Source organism: Musa acuminata, chromosome BXJ3-8 (genome assembly GCF_036884655.1).
Source record: "Musa acuminata AAA Group cultivar baxijiao chromosome BXJ3-8, Cavendish_Baxijiao_AAA, whole genome shotgun sequence".
NCBI lineage: Eukaryota > Viridiplantae > Streptophyta > Magnoliopsida > Zingiberales > Musaceae > Musa > Musa acuminata.
In genome coordinates, this window is record NC_088356.1 from 3,534,410 (window position 1) to 3,555,159 (window position 20,750).

A 20,750-nucleotide genomic window follows, 5' to 3' on the forward strand; every position below is an offset into this window, starting at 1 on the left:
CCTTGATTCTCCTTTTGATAAGTTCAGGAGAGGACTTTTACAATCCCTTTTTACAAAGCTTCCCTCACACTCTCCCTTAGAATGGTCTCTAAACTTTAGGATGAGGGACTCTATACTTTACAATGGATTTTAACTTTAAAAACGTAGAGTTTTTTTATCACCTTCTTGCTCTTCCATGCAGGAATAACTGGGGTATTTATAGACCTCAAATAACTTCAAAACTTAGAGTCAAAATTCAAATCCCTGAGATTTCGGGGTATGGGCGGTACCACCGCTTGCAGCCTAACATTGGGCGGTATCACTACCCAGTCTGGTGGTACTATTGCTTGGGAGACTATGTCTGGGTAGTACCACCACCCAGACTGGTATTACCAATGCCTGATAATCTCGGAGATTGGATCTGGGCAATACCACTGCCCAGACTGGCAATACCACCGCCTGACACAATCTTGGAGACTGTGCCACGATAGTGCCACCTGTTAGGTCACTATTTAAGCCTTTAACATGGCCCAACATAACCCAAAGTTTAATTGACTCCTAATGAGTTGACCCAATTCCAACCAAATTATATCCTAACTACGAATTTTAAGACATTCACTAAGCTAAAAGTCGGTAAGTCTAGGTTTCTTCTGGCAAGCTTCTAACGATCTTCCGACGATCTCTCGGCGATGTTCCAGTGGACTCCCGGCATGCTCTTAGACTTTTCGTTCAATTCTGGTAGAACTTCTAACGAACGTCCGAACTTCGAACGATCTCTTGATCACTATCATAGTTAATCATACACACTTTAAAACCTATTTCAATCTAAACAATTATTACAAAGCTTGAATCAACTGTTGGCCATAGACTGCGATGAAGAGATAGGCGTACACGAAGAACCATGGATCGGAGACCTGGAACAAGACCAGCAGTTGAAGACATCCCCATGACGCAAACAGAGAGAGAGAGAGAGAGAGAGAGAGAGAGAGAGAGAACCTTGGGGAAGAGGGGCGTCTGATACATGAGAGCAAGCGGTGGAAGAAGGTCGTATACTATGATGGGGATGTCCTCCACGGACATCCATCCCTTGTAGTAGAGCCGATAACCCGTGTGGAAGTCCTCCACGAGCGACCCGTATCGGAACCCAATCTGCATGATCGAAGACACCAACCTCACGTTTGCATCATCGAAACAACATCGCAACAACATGCTATGAAGGTTACCGATGATCCCCATTTGGTGCCGAGTTCGAAGGAGCAGGCAGCCACTTCCACGGCTTTCTGCAGTGCGGACTCCGAAGCCGACGAGCCACGGTGAGCCGGCGAGCTGGTGCCATGCAAAGAGCGTCGCGAGAAGAAGCAACCGGTGCCGGCGTATTTGGGTCCCCGGAGTCCATCCATTCCCCTGGGATTAATCCTGAACACACGCTGAGTTCGCTTGCGTAGATGTCGTTCTCGTTGATTCCATGGAAGCACTGGGGGAACTGGACGAAGGCGAGGTCGGCGGAGACGGCAGGGTCCAGAAAGTAGCACAGCGTGTGGAGAGGAGCGAGAGGGTTGTTGCAGTACATGTCGCAGTCAGGATCACTGGGGCGTTGCTCATGGCGCTCGACACGCGCGTCTGCCACGAGGAATTCAAGCTCAGAAAGGTCTTAGAGAGAGAGAGAGAGAGAGAGAGAGAGAGAGAGAGGGAGGGATCGATATACCAGGACATTCAGAGCCCAGCTTTGAAGTGATGATGAGAAGACGGGCGTTTCTTGACGAGGGTAATAATAATGATGGGACACGAACTAACGTCACCGGCTCCCGGGAGACGTCTCCTAGGTCACACAGACCGAGGAGTTGCTGAGGTCACCTGCCTCGGTCTGACTTGACAGCGCCTGGTCGAAGCAGACCGAAACGCCGACCAAGGCACGTCGCCATCCTGCAGGAGCCCGGTCCTTCATGCAATGCCAATGTCGGTGTCAGACGTTACCCAAGGTACGACCCTGCTCACTGCAAGCGGGCACATTAGGAACCGATGACATTTCCTATAAAAACCCTCACGTTCAGAACGAGAGGGGAGGAGGGAAAAAACCCCCTGAAACCATTAACTAACTTGATCGTCGGAGGGGTCAGGCCGAGCCATCCCGACCCGACTTGTGTGCAGGGACGAAGACGAAGTGCCTCCCACCGAACGCCCAGACGAGGAGTCCCCTCTCGGAGAAAACAGTGACCCCGCTCGATCGGACCACCGCAGTCGGCTACCTCAACAATCTCAAGGGTCGTTCAGGAAGATCTCCAATCATTCGGATTCGAACCTAGTCGTGTTGGCCCCGAGGCCACGGTGTAAAGATGTTGACACTAACATTTCTCTCTGGAGAGGTAGATCAGATTGGGCAGCGCGTTTCCCATGATATCCGAATCTTTGCTGCTTTGGAGTAGAACCTGTTTAAGATACCAGAATCTTTATTAGATTCCTGTTTAGGATTCCGAATCTATTCTATACAGACTAGATGGAAAGTCTCAGCTGCATAATAAATGTTTAGTTAAACTGTCAAATTCATAACTAAGTAAAAAAGAGTATATACTAAATAAAATTAAGAGAGAGTTGTAAGTTTTTTTTATTCCTCATGTTATTCTTTTATACTACGTAAGTTTGACAGAGTTGTAATGTCTCACGTCAATTATAATCGAAGACTTGGATTGATTTATATGAATATTATTATTATTATTATTATTATTATTAACTGGAGTTATGAGAATCCAGATTGTAATTCTCGTACGTAGGGAATGTGACATGGATGAGAAGATGACCTGGATCGCGGAAGGGTGGTGGTCATGGCGAGTGAACCCCTTCCGCTTCTCGAAGTGCTCTCGTTCTTCTGCACCAAAGACTACATCATTGGCCACGTAACCTCTCTCCGTTGCCCTCTCTACCATCGCCTTCATGCTCTCGTACATCACCTGCACCAAACAAGAATCTCTATCGTCATATGTTTATCTTTGGAATCCTATCATCTCCTTGGAATTTTCAGTTGGATGTTGACACACAACAAGCAGCCCATGAGGACTACTATTCCTGGCCAGCGCACGACCGAAACCATTCATTGCCCTGCTTCTCGGGCTACACCAGAGGGAGGACGAGTCCCTCTCACACTTCGTAACCCGCTTTGCCACACGGATCCGGGGGTTAGCTGATGCTCATCCCTCTCTCTTGATGCAGGCGTTCATGGCAGGATTACGTTCTTCCCGGCTCCTCTGGTCCCTCATGGAGAGACCCCCCACCACGGTTCCTGAAATGCTTCAGCGGGTAAACCAGTTCGTCACGGCGAAGTCTTGGACGGGCGAAAAGCGGGAACGGCCCCCGAGGGTCAGGCCAGAACCGGCTCACGGGCAACAGCCCACCGCGACTAGGCGCAGGCCTAACCAATTCGACCCACCCACTCTGGCGCCCCCTTTGCCCCCTCTCGGCGTGTCCCGGAAGGAGATATTTCTCCAGATAAGGGAGAAAGGGTTACTCAAGGCCCCCGTCCCGATGAGGAACTCGCAAGAGCTCGCTGACCAGTCCAAACATTATCGCTTTCACAGGCAAAGCAGACATGACACCAAAGACTGTCGCCAATTGAAACAACATATCGAAGAACTTGTCCGCGGAGGCCACCTCAACCGCTACGTCCGACGGAGCAGGGAACCCTCGCCCCACCCGGAGGGTCCCGTGGAGCTCCACATCGATGTCATCACTGGAGGTCCGGCAGTCGGGGGAACCAGTATGTCTGGGAGGAAAGCCTATGCCCGTTCCGTCGTGAGTGACGCCCCCTAGCGCGGCCTCGACCCCGAGGTCGCATTCCCGCCCGAAGACTCCAAGCAACCAGAGCACGACGATGCACTAGTGATAATGGCTCGGATCACCAACGCCCAGGTAAGGAGAGTCATGGTAGATACAGGGAGTTTGGCCGACGTGCTCTACTTGGACGCCTTTCGGAAGCTGGGGCTCGCCAAAGAATCCCTGAAGCCTATCTGCTCGGCACTCATAGGGTTCACTGGTGACTCAATCTCACCGTTAGGGACCGTCACCTTGCCCCTGACTCTGGGAGCGCCACCCAAAACGAAAACGGTGATGACCACCTTCCTGGTAGTAGACCTCCCTACTGCTTACAACGTCATCCTTGGCCGCCACACCCTCAACAAAATCAGAGCTGTAGTCTCCACCTATCATCAGACGGTGAAGTTCCCTACCCACGCTGGAACAGGGGAAGTATGGGGGAGCCCCCGAGAGTCCAGACGGTGCTACCAGACAGTAGTTTTGATACGCAAAAGGGTCAACGACAACCAACCCCTAGAGGGCTCGAGGGAAAGAAAGCGGTCGACGCCACACCCGGAGCCAACGGCGACCACTTGTGACATCCCGTTGATGAAGGAACGTCCGGATCGGACAGTACAGATCGGATCGGAACTCCCTGAGCAGGAGCGGGAACGACTCGTCGGCTTCCTACAGAAAAATGCCGACGTCTTCGCTTGGTCACCATCCGACATAACGGGCATCGACCCGAAGACTGCTCAGCATCAGGTGAATATAGCCCCTGACGCACGGCCAGTAAAACAAAAACCACGACGCCAATCCCCTGATAGGCAACTCGCCGTCCGCGAGGAGGTGGAACGACTCTTAGCGGCTAGCTTCATCGAAGAAGTCAAGTACCCGAGGTGACTGTCTAATGTTGTGCTAGTAAAGAAACCTAATGGGAGCTGGAGAATGTGCTTTGACTATACCAGCCTCAACCGTGCATGTCCAAAGGATTGCTATCCCCTCCCGCGGATCGATCAGCTAGTTGACGCGACTACCGGGCACGCCCGTTTGTCATTTATGGACGCTTTCTCCGGCTACAACCAGATCAGAATGGCGCCCGAGGACCAAGAGCATACGACTTTCATCACTGATCTTGGGGTGTATTTCTACAAGGTTATGTCGTTCGGGCTAAAAAACGCAGGCGCCACTTATCAGAGGATCGTGAACAAAATGTTCGCCGCGCAAATCGAGCGAAACGTCGAGGTCTATGTCGACGACATGATCGTGAAAAGTCGCACGGCGGCAGACCACCTGACTGACTTGGCCGAGACATTCTCCACACTCTGGCGGCATGGCCTATGGCTAAATCCTACAAAGTGCGTTTTTGGCATGGGCTCGGGGCGGTTCCTCGGATTCATCGTGCACGAAAGATGAATTGACGTGAATCCAGAAAAAGTTTGGGCGGTCATCTCCATGCGGGCCCCCCCGGACGATCAAGGACTTGCAGCAACTAAACGGGAGGCTAGCTGCCCTATCCCGGTTTTTATCCCGGTCTGGCGATCGCTACCTTCCCTTCTTCCGGGCGCTGAAGAACCCGAAGGACTTCCAGTGGACGACGCAGTGTGAAGAGGCTTTCGAGCAGGTCAAGCGGCACTTAGCCCACCTCCCCCGCCTGGCCTCGGTTACTCTCGGGGAAAGGCTCAGCATCTACCTAGCCGCCTCCCGACACGCGGTCAGCTCCGTCCTAACCAAAGAGGCCTCAGGGGACTAGCCGCGCATTACTTATAGACAGGATCCTGCCAAAAGCAGTGACCCTTCCCCTCCCGAGGCGTGTTGCATCGGAATGACCAAAACGTCATTCCACCATAAATGCGACTTGATAGGATAGGCAACGAGCGCACTACACATGGCAAAAGACAGGCATGGAGCATCGGGCTTCTGGAAGACTGGCGATTCGCGAAAAGGACTCGTCCCCTGGACTCCCAGGGAGACCAAAAGCTACCTGGCCACTCGCGCCACCCCCCTCCCCCCCCACATCCCAAGCGTGGGAGGTCCAATCAAAACACCTGCGCGGCCAGCCCGTCTGCGTCGTGCTCCTCGGCCGTGTGCCGCCCGAGACCACACATGCGCGGCCCGCCCGCCTGCGTCGTGCTCCTCGGCCGTGTGCCGCCCGAGACCACACCTGCGTGGCCCGCCCGCCTGCGTCGTGCTCCTCGACCGTGTGCCGCCTGAGACCACACATGCGCGGCCTGCCCGCCTGCATCGTGATCCTCGGCCACATGTCGCCCGAGGCCACACCTGCGCGGCCAGCCCGCCTGCGTCGTGCTCCTATGCCACATGTCGCCCGAGGCCACACCTGCGCGGCCAGCCCGCTTGCGTCGTGCTCCTCGGCCGTGTGTCGCCCGAGACCACACCTGCACGGCCCGCCCGCCTGCGTCGCGCCCCTCGGCCTCATGTTCCTGAGGCCACACCTGCGCGGCCCGCTCGCCCGAGTCCAGCACCTCGGCCGCTCACCACCCAGGGCCACCATCGCACATCCAATTCTCACCATGTCGCCAAATTTCACGATTCCCGCGACCCTAGCGGCGAACCGGCCCCGCCCAGCTGTTATAGCCCCTTAAAACCGAGGTCACGCTTCGGACCCCCCTACGGCGACCGACACATAGCCTCCTTTGGGGGGGAGTATGATGAGGGTAATAATCATGATAAGACTCTCGTGACATCAGCTGACGCCCCGCGTCTCTGACGGGCTGACAACGCTTGGCCAGCATGGGCCAAAACGCCAACCGAGGCCCATTAATGATCGCTCAGGGTCACCTCCTCACGACACGCCAACAGCAATGTCAGACGCCATCAGAGGTACAATCCTGCCCCCTGCGGATTGGCGCTCCAGGTAAGACGAAACTCCCGTATAAATACCCCCGGGTTCTAAGCAAAAAAGGGAGGAGATTACTTGACTCCACATCACTAACTTGATCGTCGGAGAGGTCGGGCCGAGCTTTCGACCCGACCCATGTGCAGGACCGGAGGCGTGACACCTCGCACCAGGCGCATAGGCGAAGAGATCCCAGGAGAAGTTTGGACGATTTTTCATCATTCAAACCCGAACCAAGTCACGTCGGCCCCGAGGGCACGGTTTAAAGTTGTTTACACTAACATATTATTCGCTGCTTTCGGCTATCGTCGAAGGGCGATCACTTCGTGTTAGTGAGCAACGTCAGCAATGGCCCACCGGAGGTCGAGTCAGTTTGTAATTCGTACGACTCGTTCCTCCTCACCATCAAATGACACAGCGACGTCTTCGGTGAAATGATCTCTGATGGACGGTACAGAGATTTGACGGCTCTTTGATTGGTCGGACTGGGAGGCTATATCGAGAGATGTTTGGCAGTGCAAGTGCTGTTGGTTTTATTCATATCTCAGAGAGAGAAGAGGAGAAAAGAGAGAGAGAGAGAGAGAGTGTGTATGTTTTGGATTCATCCAAAAATATTTATTTATATTTATTTTAAAAAAATAAAATATAAAATTTTAAAATAATAAAAAAATTCATCATATCTCAATAAAAATGGTCACTTGTATCTATTTATCTTAATTTAATTTTTATATTTTTATTTTATCTAAACTTAATTATTTAAATTAATATTATCATACCCTCTTACTTAAAATAATTATAACTTGAAATCATCTTTAAAATAAATAATTTTCTTTCGCTAAAGCTTTTGTAATGATATCGAAAAACTAATCTCGTTATAGTAGTCAATTTGAATTTCGTCTTTATCAATCAATTCAAAAATGAAATGATGTGGAATTTTGATGTGTTTAGTGCGTCATAAAATATAAGATTCTTAATAATTGTTATAGTAGACTTGTTGTCACAGTAGATTTTAGTTGATCCATCTTATTTTTCTTTAATATATGCTATAATTTTTCGAAGCCAAATTACATCAAAAGAGCAACATATTCTTTTTTTTTTGTTATACAAGTTAGACATCCTAAAGTGTTTTTTTTATCGTCTTTATAACCAGCTCAATCATTATCATTATAAGAATATAATTTAATTTTTTTCTTACCCATAACAAAATTCATAATTGAGAGTTCACTTAAATGCATCTAAGAATTCTTTTAGCTATTCCAAAGTGATGCTTGTTAGGGCTGTGCATGAATATAAATAACAAACCAACTGTAAACATAATATCCGGTGAATATGTGAGATAAATTAATCATCCAATCAAACTTCTATATTGTTGCTCATCTATATTTTCAAATCCTTTATGCAACATAAGTTTATTATTTGTATTCATTGGAGTATTTATTGGTTTACAAGTTATCATATAATTTTTTTAACAAAATTTTAGCATATTTTTATTGACATAAAAAATTTTATTTGCATCTTAGATAATTTTAATTCTTAAAAAATAATATAAAAGCCCCATATCAGTCGTTTCAAATTCTAAAATCATATTTTTCTTAAATTCAGCAAACACATTGATTGAATTTCAGTATAAATTATATCATTCACAAAAAAAAGAGATAATGAGAATTTTTATACCTTGAGCTCTTCTATATAAACTTGGCTCATTTAATTTTTTTTTAAAATTATGTTCAATAAAATATTTGTTAATTATATTATATCAGGCTCTCGATGCTTGAATTTCAACTAGAGAATTATGTTATATTATGCTCTAAACCTTATGTTATATCATGCTCTCGGACAAAACATTATATAGGTTGATTGAATTTCAACCTATATAATGTTTTGTCCTATTTGTATATTTTATCTTCTAAACCTTTAATTTCAAATCATTCAGCTATACATAAACCTCCTCTTGCAACTTTCTATTCACGAAGCCTGATTTAACATCAAATTGATAAACTTATTATTATTTTTAGGCTGCGAATGCTAATACTATTATATTTATATCAATTCTAGCAACTAAAGATTTTTTTTTTAAATCAATACTTAAAATTTGAGCATACATTTTGGCAATTAAACTAGCTTTTATATGTTTTTACAATGAGCCAATAATATTAAATTTTGACTTTTATATCTATTTGAGTTCGATAGCTTTTTTTTCCTCGGGTTAAATCTATCAACTTTCAAGTCTTATTTTTTTTCGCTAGCTTATAATTCGTCATACATACTTGCACTCATTCTTCTTTTTTAGCTACAACTAGAAAGCAAGTAGATTTTAAAGAAAAACATATAAAGTTATCAGAGTAATATATTTATGAAAGACTACAAAATTTCCTTTGAGGTGTTTTAGTCTCACTATAATCATTTGAATTAAAATCATTCAAAATATGATAGGATTTGAGTGAGGTATTAACAATAGACAATGTATAATGAGGTTTATTGACTTCTTCTCTTACAACTATTGAAATTTCAAAGTTCCAAGCTTCTTCTTCGTTAAACATAATATCATGATTTATAATTAATTTCTTAGTTGTAGAATCATAAAATCTAAAACATTTTATATCATTATTATACCCCATAAAAATGCATTTAACACTTTCGTCATTAAGTTTACTTCTATTTTCTGAATATGAAAGTAAGTACTACAATCAAATATTTTTAAATGTCTTACATTTTGCTTTTTGTTTAACTATGCTTTATAGGATTTTTTCCTTGTACTATGAAAGTGTATTAGAAAATATATTAATGTACACACAGTTTTTGCTCAAAACTCTTTTAGTACTATTTTTTCTTGAAGTATACATCTGACAATCCTAACCACTACTCAGTTCTGCTACATCAGTTTACAGTTTATTATATGTGAATGTTTATATTCTTGTAAAAAATAAAAAAATCTTTGGAAATAAATTCACTTACTGATATCACTCTATATATGTTTTGGAGAATCTACATATGTTTTGAGATTTTTTTAAACAGAGAAGACTTATGTAATTATTTAAAAATAATAAAAATATATTTATTTTTATCATATGAGATAATCTTTATAGGCCCATAAATATTTGTAAGCACAAATCCCAATCATTTTTTTGATTCTCCACTCGTCTAAAAGAAATTTCTATTTTGTTCTAAAAAATATAATATTCGTAAATAATATTTTTTATTTTTTATTTTAGGTAAATCAACTATCATATATATATATATATATATATATATATATATATATATATATATATATATATATATATATATATATATATTTAGCAATTCTAGTCCATCATAATTCATGATCATATCATAAAGCAATGAATACATTTAGGATAAATTCAAAAATAATAAGGTAAATATTTTATTGTTTATCATCCTCATTGCTATCAAATTTTTTATTTTTATTTTATCATAAATAAAATATTTTTCATCATTAATAATTAGGTTAAGATTCATTTTAACTGTTATGGTTTTAGCTGCGGACCTCCCGATGGCAATGCTTATCGGCGGCTCCCTGGATCGACGGTGCAGATGAACACGTCGATCGCGGGGAAGTCCTTGGGGTCGACCGACAGCACTAGTCGATCGGGGAACTCCCGACGGCGCACCGAGAGCTGCCGGAGGGCTCGGTAGAAATTAAGATATTAGAAATAATAAAAAAATATTTAGTTTAAATGAAACAATAAAAAAATATTTACTTGAAAATAAATTTTAATTTTTATTGTGTGCATATTTTATTTTCTTTATTAAAAAATATTAATTTTGTCCTTGAAAAGTGATAGGTCCAATCGAATCAATCAACTCCTTAACAATATTATTTCAATATTATTATGATTATAGTTTCTATCCTTAAAAGATTTTTTTCTTTAATCTAATTATTTCTGGTCTATGCACCATAATACACAATGGGTGCATTCAATTAAAGTACATCAAAGACTTTTCTAATCATAGTACCATGCAACAGCTACCCGGCAATGACTGACTCAGATCGAAAATACATTACGTAGACATTAACCTGACTCCAGTGTGATGACAAGTCTCTCATACGTGGAAGACGAGATACCCCATGTAGAGAAGAAGACCTGCTACCGTCAAGGAGATGACGGTGACGCTCCTCGGCATCCTTCCACCATCGCTTCTCAGAAACATGGCCTCGTAGATAGGCCAGCAGTTGGCGGCGACGAAGCCCGACAGGAACAGCTGCGCGAACTGCTCGTCGAGGAACCCCTCCGTCGTCGCAGCCCTCGCGATCCCTACCACCAAGGAGCTCAGGTTGACGGCGGCCACGGTTCCGAGTGCCACGAAGAACGGCGACTGCACTCCCAGGTCGAGGACCCCTCTCTCGTACCGCTCGTTCTGCTCCTCCTCCGCCACTTTGCTCGTCACGTTGAAACCCGGCGCAGATATGCCGATGTGGTTGAGTCCGAACTGGATGGTTCCGAAGAGAAAAGATGTGACGCCTCTGGTCATCCACATCCGCTGGTCACTCCACCACCTCCGGATGGTCGCACCATCTGCGAGGAACTCGACGAGGTCTTGGCCATAGGCTGCGGTGAAGAGGTAGGCGTACACGAAGAACCATGGATCGGAGACCTGGAACAAGACCAGCAGTTGAAGACATCCCCATGACGCAAACTCAGAGAGAGAGAGAGAGAGAGAGTGCCTTGGGGAAGAAGGGCGTCCGATACATGAGAGCTAGCGGTGGAAGAAGGCCGTATACTGTGATGGGGACGCACCAAGTGCCCCAGCATGCATAGTGCGCATAGATTAAGCCCATCGAGAACGAAGCCTTGGTGATGCCGAAGGTGAGGGGGTTAAACCTCGAGAAGGCCACTTCGTAGAGCCCCACGCACCATCTCTTGCACTGGCTAAGGACATCATTTAGATTCTTCGGCCCGTCGCCGAGGAACGCCGGCCTCGCCGGGTCGCAGAACACGGACTTCCATCCCTCGCAGTGGAGCCGATAACCCGTGTGGAAGTCCTCCACGAGCGACCCGTATCGGAAACCAATCTGCATGATCGAAGACACCAACCTCACGTTTGCATCATCGAAATAACAGCGCAAGAACATGCTCCGAAGGTTACCGAGGATCCCCATTTGGTGCCGAGTTCGAAGGAGCAGGCAGCCGCTTCCACGGCTTTCTGCAGTGCGGACTCCGAAGCCGACGAGCCACGGTGAGCCGGCAAGCCGGTGCTATGCAAAGAGCGTCGCGAGAAGAAGCAGCCGGTGCCGACGTAGTTGGGTCCCCGGAGTCCATCCATTCCCCTGGAATTAATCTTAAACAAACGCTTGATCTCGCTTGCGTAGATGTCGTTCTCGTTGATTCCATGGAAGCACTGGGGGAACTGGACGTAGGCGAGGTCGGCGGAGACGACAGGGTCCAGAAAGTAGCAGAGCGCGTGGAGAGGAGCACGAGGGTTGTTGCAGTACATGTCGCAGTCCAAGGTCAGGATAACCGGGGCGTTGCTCATGGCGCTCGACACGCGCGTCTGCCATGAGGAATCCAAGCTCAGAAAGGTCAAAGAGAGAGAAAGAGGGAGGGAGGGATCGACGTACCAGGACATTCAGAGCCCCAGCTTTGAAGTGATGATGAGACGACGGGCGTTTCTCTCTGGAGACGTAGATCAGATTGGGCAACGCGGTTCCCATGATATCCGAATCTTTGCTGCTTTGGAGTAGAACCTGTTTAAGATACCAACATCTTTTTAGATTCCTGTTTGGGATTCCGAATCTATTCTATACAGATCACATGGAAAGTCTCAGCAGCATAATAAACGTTTACTAAAACTGTTAAATTCAGAACTAAGTAAAAAGTATATACTAAATAAAATTAAGAGAGAGTTATAAGTTTTTTTTATTCCTCATGTTATTCTTTTATACTAAGTAAGATTGAGAGAGTTGTAATCGTCTCACGTCAATTATAATCGAAGACTTGAATTGATTTATATGAATATATTATTATTATTACTATTAACTTGAGTTATGAGAATCCAGATTGTAATTCTCCTACGTAGGGATTGTGACATGGATGAGAAGATGACCTGGATCACGGACGGGTGGTCATGGCGAGTGAACTCCTTCCACTTCTCGAAGAGCTCTCGTTCTTCTGCACCAAAGACTACATCATTGCCCACGTAACCTCTCTCCATTGCCCTCTCTACCTTCTCCTTCGTGCTCTCGTACATTACCTGCACCAATCAAAAATCTCTATCGTCAAATGTTTATCCTTGGAATCCAATCAACTCCTTGGAATTTTGAGTTGGATGTTGACACTACTAAATGCGTATCTCGGTGGCTGGCATCGACCGAGGCATCATATTGCTGAGCTCGTGGCCGGATTGGCTCACCATGTCGATGTCAGACACACCCATCAGGCACACTGGCGTTTCTCGTGAATGGACTCCACAGAATCATATCGAGAAGAACGCCCTCGCTGGTGCCCGAAAATTCAATTCAACGATGTCTCCTCGAGCCAAGCGTGGCTTCACGTTTCTCTGTCAATGTTTGTACCTAGTGATCACAATGCCACGTAATATAACACAGTGTGCGGTGATGGGTGGCGTAGTAGATAACGGCACGCCATTCGGGGTAGATGCGACGGATGATAGCGGCAGCAGTGTCGCCGTGCAGGAAGGATCGATGAACAGGGTAGATCCTGCCAAGAGCGCAACGCATCATTGCACAGGAGAAGCTCGACGACGAAACCATCCGAGTTGATGCGGCAGATACGGATCGATGCGGTTTGTGGTGGTGCATCGAGAAAGACATCGCTCCTTGCCTCACCATTTTCTATTCTATTGCATCATATGTCACGATCATGTCTTATATTCTATTGCACGATAGCATCTCGAGGCTGAATCATGGACACTAGAGTAGATTTCTTGTGTTCCTTGTCCCAGACGGCAACTATTTTGTAGGGACCAATATCATGTGAGTAAAATACCAGAAGAAAATAATCTGATAGTGTTTCCTTTGCATGTGTGTGTGTAGGAGATGTCGTGCATATCCAGAAGAAGAAGTCCAGAGAAGTCTTATTTTACCTTCATTTTGTCTGAGTCTCCACCGATGTTGGATCGGAAGTAAGCCTCCGGCGATCTGTCGAGCAGGCCGTTCTCCTTGCAGAAGGGCAACCAGTATCTGGCAAACCTGGAGGCTTCCATGAGGGCGAAGAGCGTGACAGCGGAGCCGCCGTCGTCGGACACGTAGATGGAGAGCCGGTCGGGGGGGTAGTCGAAGGCCATGGCGGAGAGGGCGGTGTTGACGACGCTGATGGGCGGCTCCCGGTGCGGGTCGGCGGTGCAGATGAATACGTCGAGCGCGGGGAAGGCCGCGGGGTCGACCTCCCGGAGCAGCCGGTCGGGGAACTCGTGGCGACGCACGGGGCGCCACCGGGTGGCTTGGGAGCTGACCCACATGAGCGCGAGGACCAGCTCGGCGAGGAGGAGGGGGATGAAGCGGGAAGAGGAGAGAAGGCAGGAAACGCGGTGGCGGAGGAGAGCGAGGATGGCGAGGGAGTAGAGTAGCATATGGGCGCGGTTGAGGAGGACGTGGCGGCTCACTCGAAGAGCGTGGAACGCCGTCATCTTCTCTCCCCGTTCACGAAAGGATCGGTCCGAACTGCGCGTGTTCTCAAGGCGGCAGTAATGCCCGTTTATAGACAGGCCTCCAACTCGATAATTGATGGATGCCTGACGTAATCCACCTATTATTGATGATGTATTATTCGCTGCTTTCGGCTATGGGAAGTGGGCGATCACTTCTTGTGTAACTGAGCAACGTCAGCAATGGGCCACCGGAGGTCGAGTCGTTTTGTAATTCGTATAACTCGTTCCTCCTCACCATCAAATCACACAGCGACGTCTTCGGTGAAATGATCTCTGATGGACGGTACAGATATTTGACGGCTCTTTTATTGGTCGGACTGGGAAGTTATATCAAGCGATGTTTGGCAGTGCAAGTGCTGTTGGTTTTATTCATAACTTAGAGAGAGAAGAGGAGAAAAAAAAGTTCTGGATTCATCCAAAAATAATCATTTATATTAATAAAAAATATAAATTTTTTAAAATAATAAAAAAATTCATCATATCTCAATAAATTTTTTCACCTTATTTATTTATCTTAATCTAATTTTAATATTTTATTTTATGTAAATTTAATTATTTAAGTTAATATTATCGTACCCTCTTAATTTAAAATAATTATAACTTGAAGTCATTTAAAAATAAAAAAATTTATTTTTGCTAAAACTTTTATAAAGACATCGGTAAGTTAATCTTCGATGCTGCAATGGTCCATTTAAATTTCATCTTTATCAATCAGTTTAAAAAATGAAATGATGTTGAATTTCGATGTGTTTAATGCATCGTGAGAGATAAGATTCTTTATCATTGCAATAGTAAACTTATTATTGTAGTAGATTTAACTGATCTATCTTATTTTTCTTTAAGATCTACTATAATTTTTGAAAGCCAAATTATTTGACATGTTGTACTTATCGTGATAACATACTATGCCTCAAAGCTTGAGAGAGCAACATATTCTTGCTTTTTCGTTATCCAAGTTTGACATCCTGAAACTTTTTTCCTATCATCTTGGTAACCAACACAATCATTATCATTATAAGAATATAGCTTAAAATCTTTTAATTGCTCATAACGAATGTCATAATTGAGAGTTCATCTAAGAACTCTCTTAACTATTCCAAAATGATGTTTGCTAGGATTGTGTATGAATTTAGATAACAAACTAATTGCAAACATTATAGATGACCATGAATACGTGAGATAAATTAACCATCCAATCAAACTTCTATGTTACTGCTTATCTGTTTTTTCAAATCCATCATCTAACATAAGTTTATTCACTTACTTACAAGTTATCATATAAAACTTTTTAAACAAAATTTTAGCATTCTGCTTATTTTTTCTTCTAACCCTTTAGTTTCAAATCATTCTGCTTTACATCCTCTAGTAACTTTCTATTCAAAAGCCTGATTTAACATCAAATTGATAAACTTATCATTTTTTCTAGGTTGTCAAAGTTTGCTCGTTGCTATGCCCTTTCTTATTTTGGATATGCTTGTCACTTGTTGAGCTTTTTCGCTAACTCCATTCGTTATATAAATTTTTTAAGTTAGCTTGTCAGATGTTTGAATTGGGCTTAAGAGAGCTATTCAAAATTATAGGCAAGACTTATTAGTTGTTATGTTATTGTTGTATAAATACATTTTATATGTAATGAAAATGTTGTCAACATGTTTGAATTGATATATTGTGAAAATATTTTAAAATACCTATCTAATTTGGAATTTTAGAATATTATATTTAGTTTACGATAATACGAATTTATGAAAAATGGTTGGAGTCTTGAGTGTATAAATTCTTATGTTTATGAATTTATAAGTGAGGTTAATATTATGCTAATTGGCTTGGGCTTTCATAAAAAATTGAGTGATGTGGTATATGATTATAAATTGCATATGTTTTATGACTGTGAACATTTGACTGAATGTTTCTCAGTATTCTTAAATGTTAGTTTGAATTTTGGTTTTGATTGTTGATAAAATTTTTAATATTATCGATTTGAGACAAAGTCACACCTCTTGAATGTGATAAATTTAGGGGGAGGGGAAAGACGTGATAGGATCCATTATGGTTAAGTTAATAGTGGGTCTCTATAAATATGAGAGAACCAAACGATCATATGCTAGGCTTCGTGGTTGTCACATCTTATTCTCCTCTCCCCTTCTCCTCCTCAAATAGTAGGTGTGGAGATTTGGGCAACGATTCAATGAGCATCTTTGCAGCCCCTATCGTGGGTATCATCAGAGAGGATGACATTTGATCTCATTCATCCTCTCCTACATATCTACAAGATTTTAGGGATATACGATCTCTTTATGTAATACAAATATCTCATATATGGTTTTCAGTTTCGCGGGTTTTGCGCATCAATCTTCGCACGATGACGAACATCTTTTTAGGAAATTTGGGTTTTTTATTTTCTGTTTTTTCGCTGCACATGTGATGCCGCATCTAGATTTCCCTATAGTACATAAGCATATTCTAACATCTGTTAACTGAAACATGATGGGAGGGGCTTATATGCTATATTTTTAAAAATGTAAGGGTTATTTTAAATACAAGTAAACCATAATGGTTTAAGAGGTCTGTTGTGGGAAACAACTTTTTAAGCCGTGGCCTTGAGGCCGACGCGGCTCGGTTCGGGTCCGGAAGGCGGGGAACTCCCTGGGGGCGGTGTCCGATCGGGACAATGTGGTCTTTTCGGCCTACGGGACCGACGGGGGCCTTCGGCTTCGCACCTGCACAAAGGTCGGGTCGGGGTGCTCGACCCGACCCCTCCGACGATCAAGTTAGAGGAAGATATGGAGGGGGTTTCAAGAGAAGAAGTATTTTTGAGTGTGTCCCGCTTCCCCCTCTTCTAATGAACGAGAGGGTATTTATAGGGAAGCATTCTGCTTCCTGAGCTGCCCGCTTGCAGGGGGCAGGCTGGTACTCTTGACAGTAGCGATGGCGTAGCGTGTTGGACTTGGCTTTTGCTGGATATTAATGTGCCTCGGTCAGCGTTCTGATAAATTCCGAGGTGCGTGACGTCATCTGGAGCAGCTGACATTGTCCTGAGACTAATTGCCATTTTTACCCTTATCATATCCCCCCCCCGAAAGAAGCTATGCGCCAGTCGTTGTAACAGGGGTCCGAGGCATGGCTTCAGCTTCCTGTATTCGTTCTTGCCGGGCAGTTGCCGATCCATTACTTGGGGTATGACCCAAGGTTAGAGAGTAGTGCGGGCTGGGTGTGCCGTGGTGTTCTCGAGCGACGTGCAACCGAGGTACATGCTCGGGCAAGCAGGCTGCGCAGAGATGGGATTCGGGCTGCTTGGAGCCGAGGAGCACGACGCAGGCGGGCTGGCCGCGCAGGTGTGGTCTCGGGGAGCATGGAGCCAGGGAGCACAACGCAGGCAGGCTAGCCGCGCAGGTGTGTCTCGGGAACATGGAGCCAGGGAGCACAACGCAGGTGGGCTGGCCGCGTAGGTGTGTCTCGGGAACATGGGGCCACGGAGCACGACGCAGGCAGGCTGGCCGCGCAGGTGTGGTCTCGGGCATTATGCGGCCGAGGATCACAATGCAAGCGGGCAGACCGCGCAGGCGTGGTCGCGATGGTCATGTGGCCGAGTAGCACGACGCAGGCTGATAGACCGCGCAGGTGTGGTCGCGATGGTCATGTGGCCGAGTAGCACGACGCAGGCGGACATACCGCGCAGGTGTGGTCTCGGGCATTGTGCGACCGAGGAGCACGACGCAGGCGGGCTGCACCGTCAGCCGAGCTGCTGACTCGGGTTGGCCGCGCATGGGGCCGAGGCAGCAGGCTAGCCATGCATGGAGCCGAGGAGTCGAGGCAGCGGGCTACACCATCAGCCGAGTTGCTGACGCGGGCTGGCCGCGCATGGGGCCGTGGAGCCGAGGCAACGGGCCGCACCGTCAGCCGAGCCGCTGACGCGGACTGGCTGCGCATGGGGCCGAGGCAGCAGGCTGCGCCGTCAGTCGAGCAGCTGAGGTGGGCGGCCGCGCATGGGGCCGAGGAGTCGAGGCAGCGGGCCGCACCGTCAGCCGAGCGACTGACGCGGGCTGGCCGCGCATGGGGTCGAGGCAGCAGGCTGCGCCGTCAGCCGAGCAGCTGAGGCGGGCGGCCACGCATGGGGCAGAGGAGTCGAGGCAGCGGGCTGCACCGTCAGCCGAGTAGCTGAGGCGGGCGGCCGCGCATGGGGTCGAGGAGTCGAGGCAGCGAGCTGCACCGTCAACCGAGCGGCTGACGCGGGCTGGCCGCGCATGGGGTCGAGGCAGCAGGCTGCGCCGTCAGTCGAGCAGCTGAGGCGGGCGACCGCGCATGGGGCCGAGGAGTCTAGGCAACGGGCCGCACCGTCAGCCGAGCGGCTGACGCGGGCTGGCCGCGCATGGGGTCGAGGCAGCAGGCTGCGCCGTCTGCCGAGCAGCTGAGGCGGGCGACCGCGCATGGGGCCGAGGAGTCGAGGCAGCGGGCAGCACCATCAGCCGAGCGACTGACGCGGGCTGGCCGCGCATGGGGTCGAGGCAACAGGCTGGCACCCGACATTCCGGGCCCTCCTTCTAGCGCCAATCGGTTGTGGGAAACAACTTTTTAAGCCGTGGCCTTGAGGCCGACGCGGCTCGGTTCGGGTCCGGAAGGCGGGGATCTCCCTGGGGGCACTCCTCGAGCCCGCTGAGGAGGTCGGGGGCGGTGTCCGATCGGGGCGATGTGGTCGTTTCGGCCTACGGGACCGACGGGGGCCTTCGGCTTCGCACCTGCACAAAGGTCGGGTCGGGGTGCTCGACTTGACCCCTCCGACGATCAAGTTAGAGGAAGATGTGGAGGGGGTTTCAAGAGAAGAAGTGTTTTTGAGTGTGTCCCGCTTCCCCCTCTTCTAATGAATGAGAGGGTATTTATAGGGAAGCATTCTGCTTCCTGAGCTGCCCGCTTGCAGGGGGCAGGCTGGTACTCCTGACAGTAGCGATGGCGTAGCGTGTTGGACTTGGCTTTTGCGGGATATTAATGTGCCTCGGTCAGCGTTCTGATCAATTACGAGGTGCGTGACGTCATCTGGAGCAGCTGACATTGTCCTGAGACTGATTGCCATTTTTACCCTTATCAAGGTCCATAGCTAAAATCATATGGGCTAAAATAGACCTTAACCCTAAATTACACATGTAATTATATTAATAATTTATTATGAGTTAGCATACCACGTAAGCATACTCTAATATATGTTAACTCAGACTTGATTGGAGGGGATTATATGCTACGTTTTTAAAAATTGAATGGTTATTTTAGACACAAGTAAACCATAAGGGCTTAAAATGTTCATGATCAAAACCATAGGGACTAAAATAGACCTTACTCTTAAAAATAAGATAATATCATTTTCTCATTAGTTGCTCTATACTAATGAGATTTTGTTTTAGACTAGGATTAAATATCATATCATTAATAATTTTTTTACCATATTTGTTGTTCACCATAACTATTCCTTTTCCTTCCACTTAAACCTTACCATCATTTTTCATATGTACTCTGATTGAATCATCAAGCCTTTAAAACAAATTTGTCCTATATCATATGATTACTATATCTACTATTAAAAAATCAAACAAATCTAAAATATTCTTAATCAGATACCATAAAGAAAATATTTTCTTCCTCTTCTTTTTCACTATTATTTTCTTCATAATAATTTGTTTGATTTTTGTTCTAACATTTTTTTTCTAAATGATCATATTTTTTATAACAAAGAGAGGAACATTTGGGTTTTTATTTTATACCAATAATCTTTTTCATTATGTCTATTTTTTTCAAATAAAAATATTAATTTATTTCTTTGTTACCTTCATTAGAGTTCCTTTTTCTTGAGTCTTAGATCATTCGCGACCTCTACCATTTTGACATAACTTTTGAAAGCTAATTTTAAAAAAAAAATTGATCCTTTTTCTAATATATCTTTATTTGAATAGCTTGTTCAGAAGTTTCATCTAAAAATCTATTCGTTTTTTATTTATAAACTAAGAGCGAGCCCATTAATACATCAATATATAATATACTTGTATGTAATATACTTGTATCTTTAGCTTCTTCTATATTATATTAGTAGAAATCATAACAAATTTTGAAGATAAGTTTCATAAAGCTTTTTCTACTATAGTTTGATGTTTCAAGTTTTCATCAAAAAATCTCATATATTTATATTAGTTAAAAGATAAAAATATAATTTTTAAAAATAAAAAAATATATTATATTATAATAAATCTTTTCATCCTTATTTATTTATCTTATTCTAAATTTTTATCTTTTATTTCATATAATTCTAATTATTTAAATTAATCTTATTAAATGCAGCGTACTCGATCTAAATCTCCACTCCCACGTCGCTTCTCTCCGTTCTTGCTTCACGTTCAGCACTCGTACTCTCGCCGCTCCAACAGCAAGAACAGAAGGCCGCCATCGCTGGGTGCATGTGCGCCGATCGTCTCGAGTCCTACGAGATCCCGCAGGCGAACTGTTCGACCCAAGTCCGCGATGG

The 20,750-nt window shown here is 45.4% G+C and overlaps 2 protein-coding genes across 2 annotated transcripts; both read right to left on the reverse strand.

The window, feature by feature from the left end:
- Positions 1-334: 334 nt before the first annotated feature.
- LOC135645690 (cellulose synthase-like protein G3) lies at positions 335-3,068 on the reverse strand. Its single transcript, XM_065164326.1, has 7 exons — positions 3,012-3,068; positions 2,775-2,924; positions 2,327-2,405; positions 1,223-1,599; positions 976-1,128; positions 820-893; positions 335-476 (listed from the first exon to the last, which is right to left on the reverse strand). The coding sequence occupies exons 1-7, from the start codon at positions 3,066-3,068 to the stop codon at positions 335-337; spliced, it is 1,032 nt and encodes a 343-aa protein (XP_065020398.1).
- Positions 3,069-10,436: 7,368 nt separating this feature from the next.
- LOC135644488 (cellulose synthase-like protein G3) lies at positions 10,437-14,287 on the reverse strand. Its single transcript, XM_065162085.1, has 6 exons — positions 13,685-14,287; positions 12,686-12,832; positions 12,201-12,326; positions 11,729-12,133; positions 11,307-11,654; positions 10,437-11,236 (listed from the first exon to the last, which is right to left on the reverse strand). The coding sequence occupies exons 1-6, from the start codon at positions 14,225-14,227 to the stop codon at positions 10,685-10,687; spliced, it is 2,121 nt and encodes a 706-aa protein (XP_065018157.1). The 5' UTR covers positions 14,228-14,287; the 3' UTR covers positions 10,437-10,684.
- Positions 14,288-20,750: the final 6,463 nt, after the last annotated feature.

Coding starts and splice junctions, on each gene's coding strand:
- LOC135645690 (XM_065164326.1), bottom strand. CDS start 3,068: ATGAATGGTTTCGGTCGTGCGCTGGCCAGGAATAGTAGTCCTCATGGG. Junction 2,925..3,011: donor GTCCTCATGGGCTGCTTGTT/GTGTGTCAACAT, acceptor TGTTTGGTGCAG/GTGATGTACGAGAGCATGAA. Junction 1,129..1,222: donor TGCCTGCTCCTTCGAACTCG/GCACCAAATGGG, acceptor TCGATCATGCAG/ATTGGGTTCCGATACGGGTC.
- LOC135644488 (XM_065162085.1), bottom strand. CDS start 14,227: ATGACGGCGTTCCACGCTCTTCGAGTGAGCCGCCACGTCCTCCTCAAC. Junction 12,134..12,200: donor CTGGGGCTCTGAATGTCCTG/GTACGTCGATCC, acceptor TCCTCATGGCAG/ACGCGCGTGTCGAGCGCCAT. Junction 11,655..11,728: donor GCACCAAATGGGGATCCTCG/GTAACCTTCGGA, acceptor TCGATCATGCAG/ATTGGTTTCCGATACGGGTC.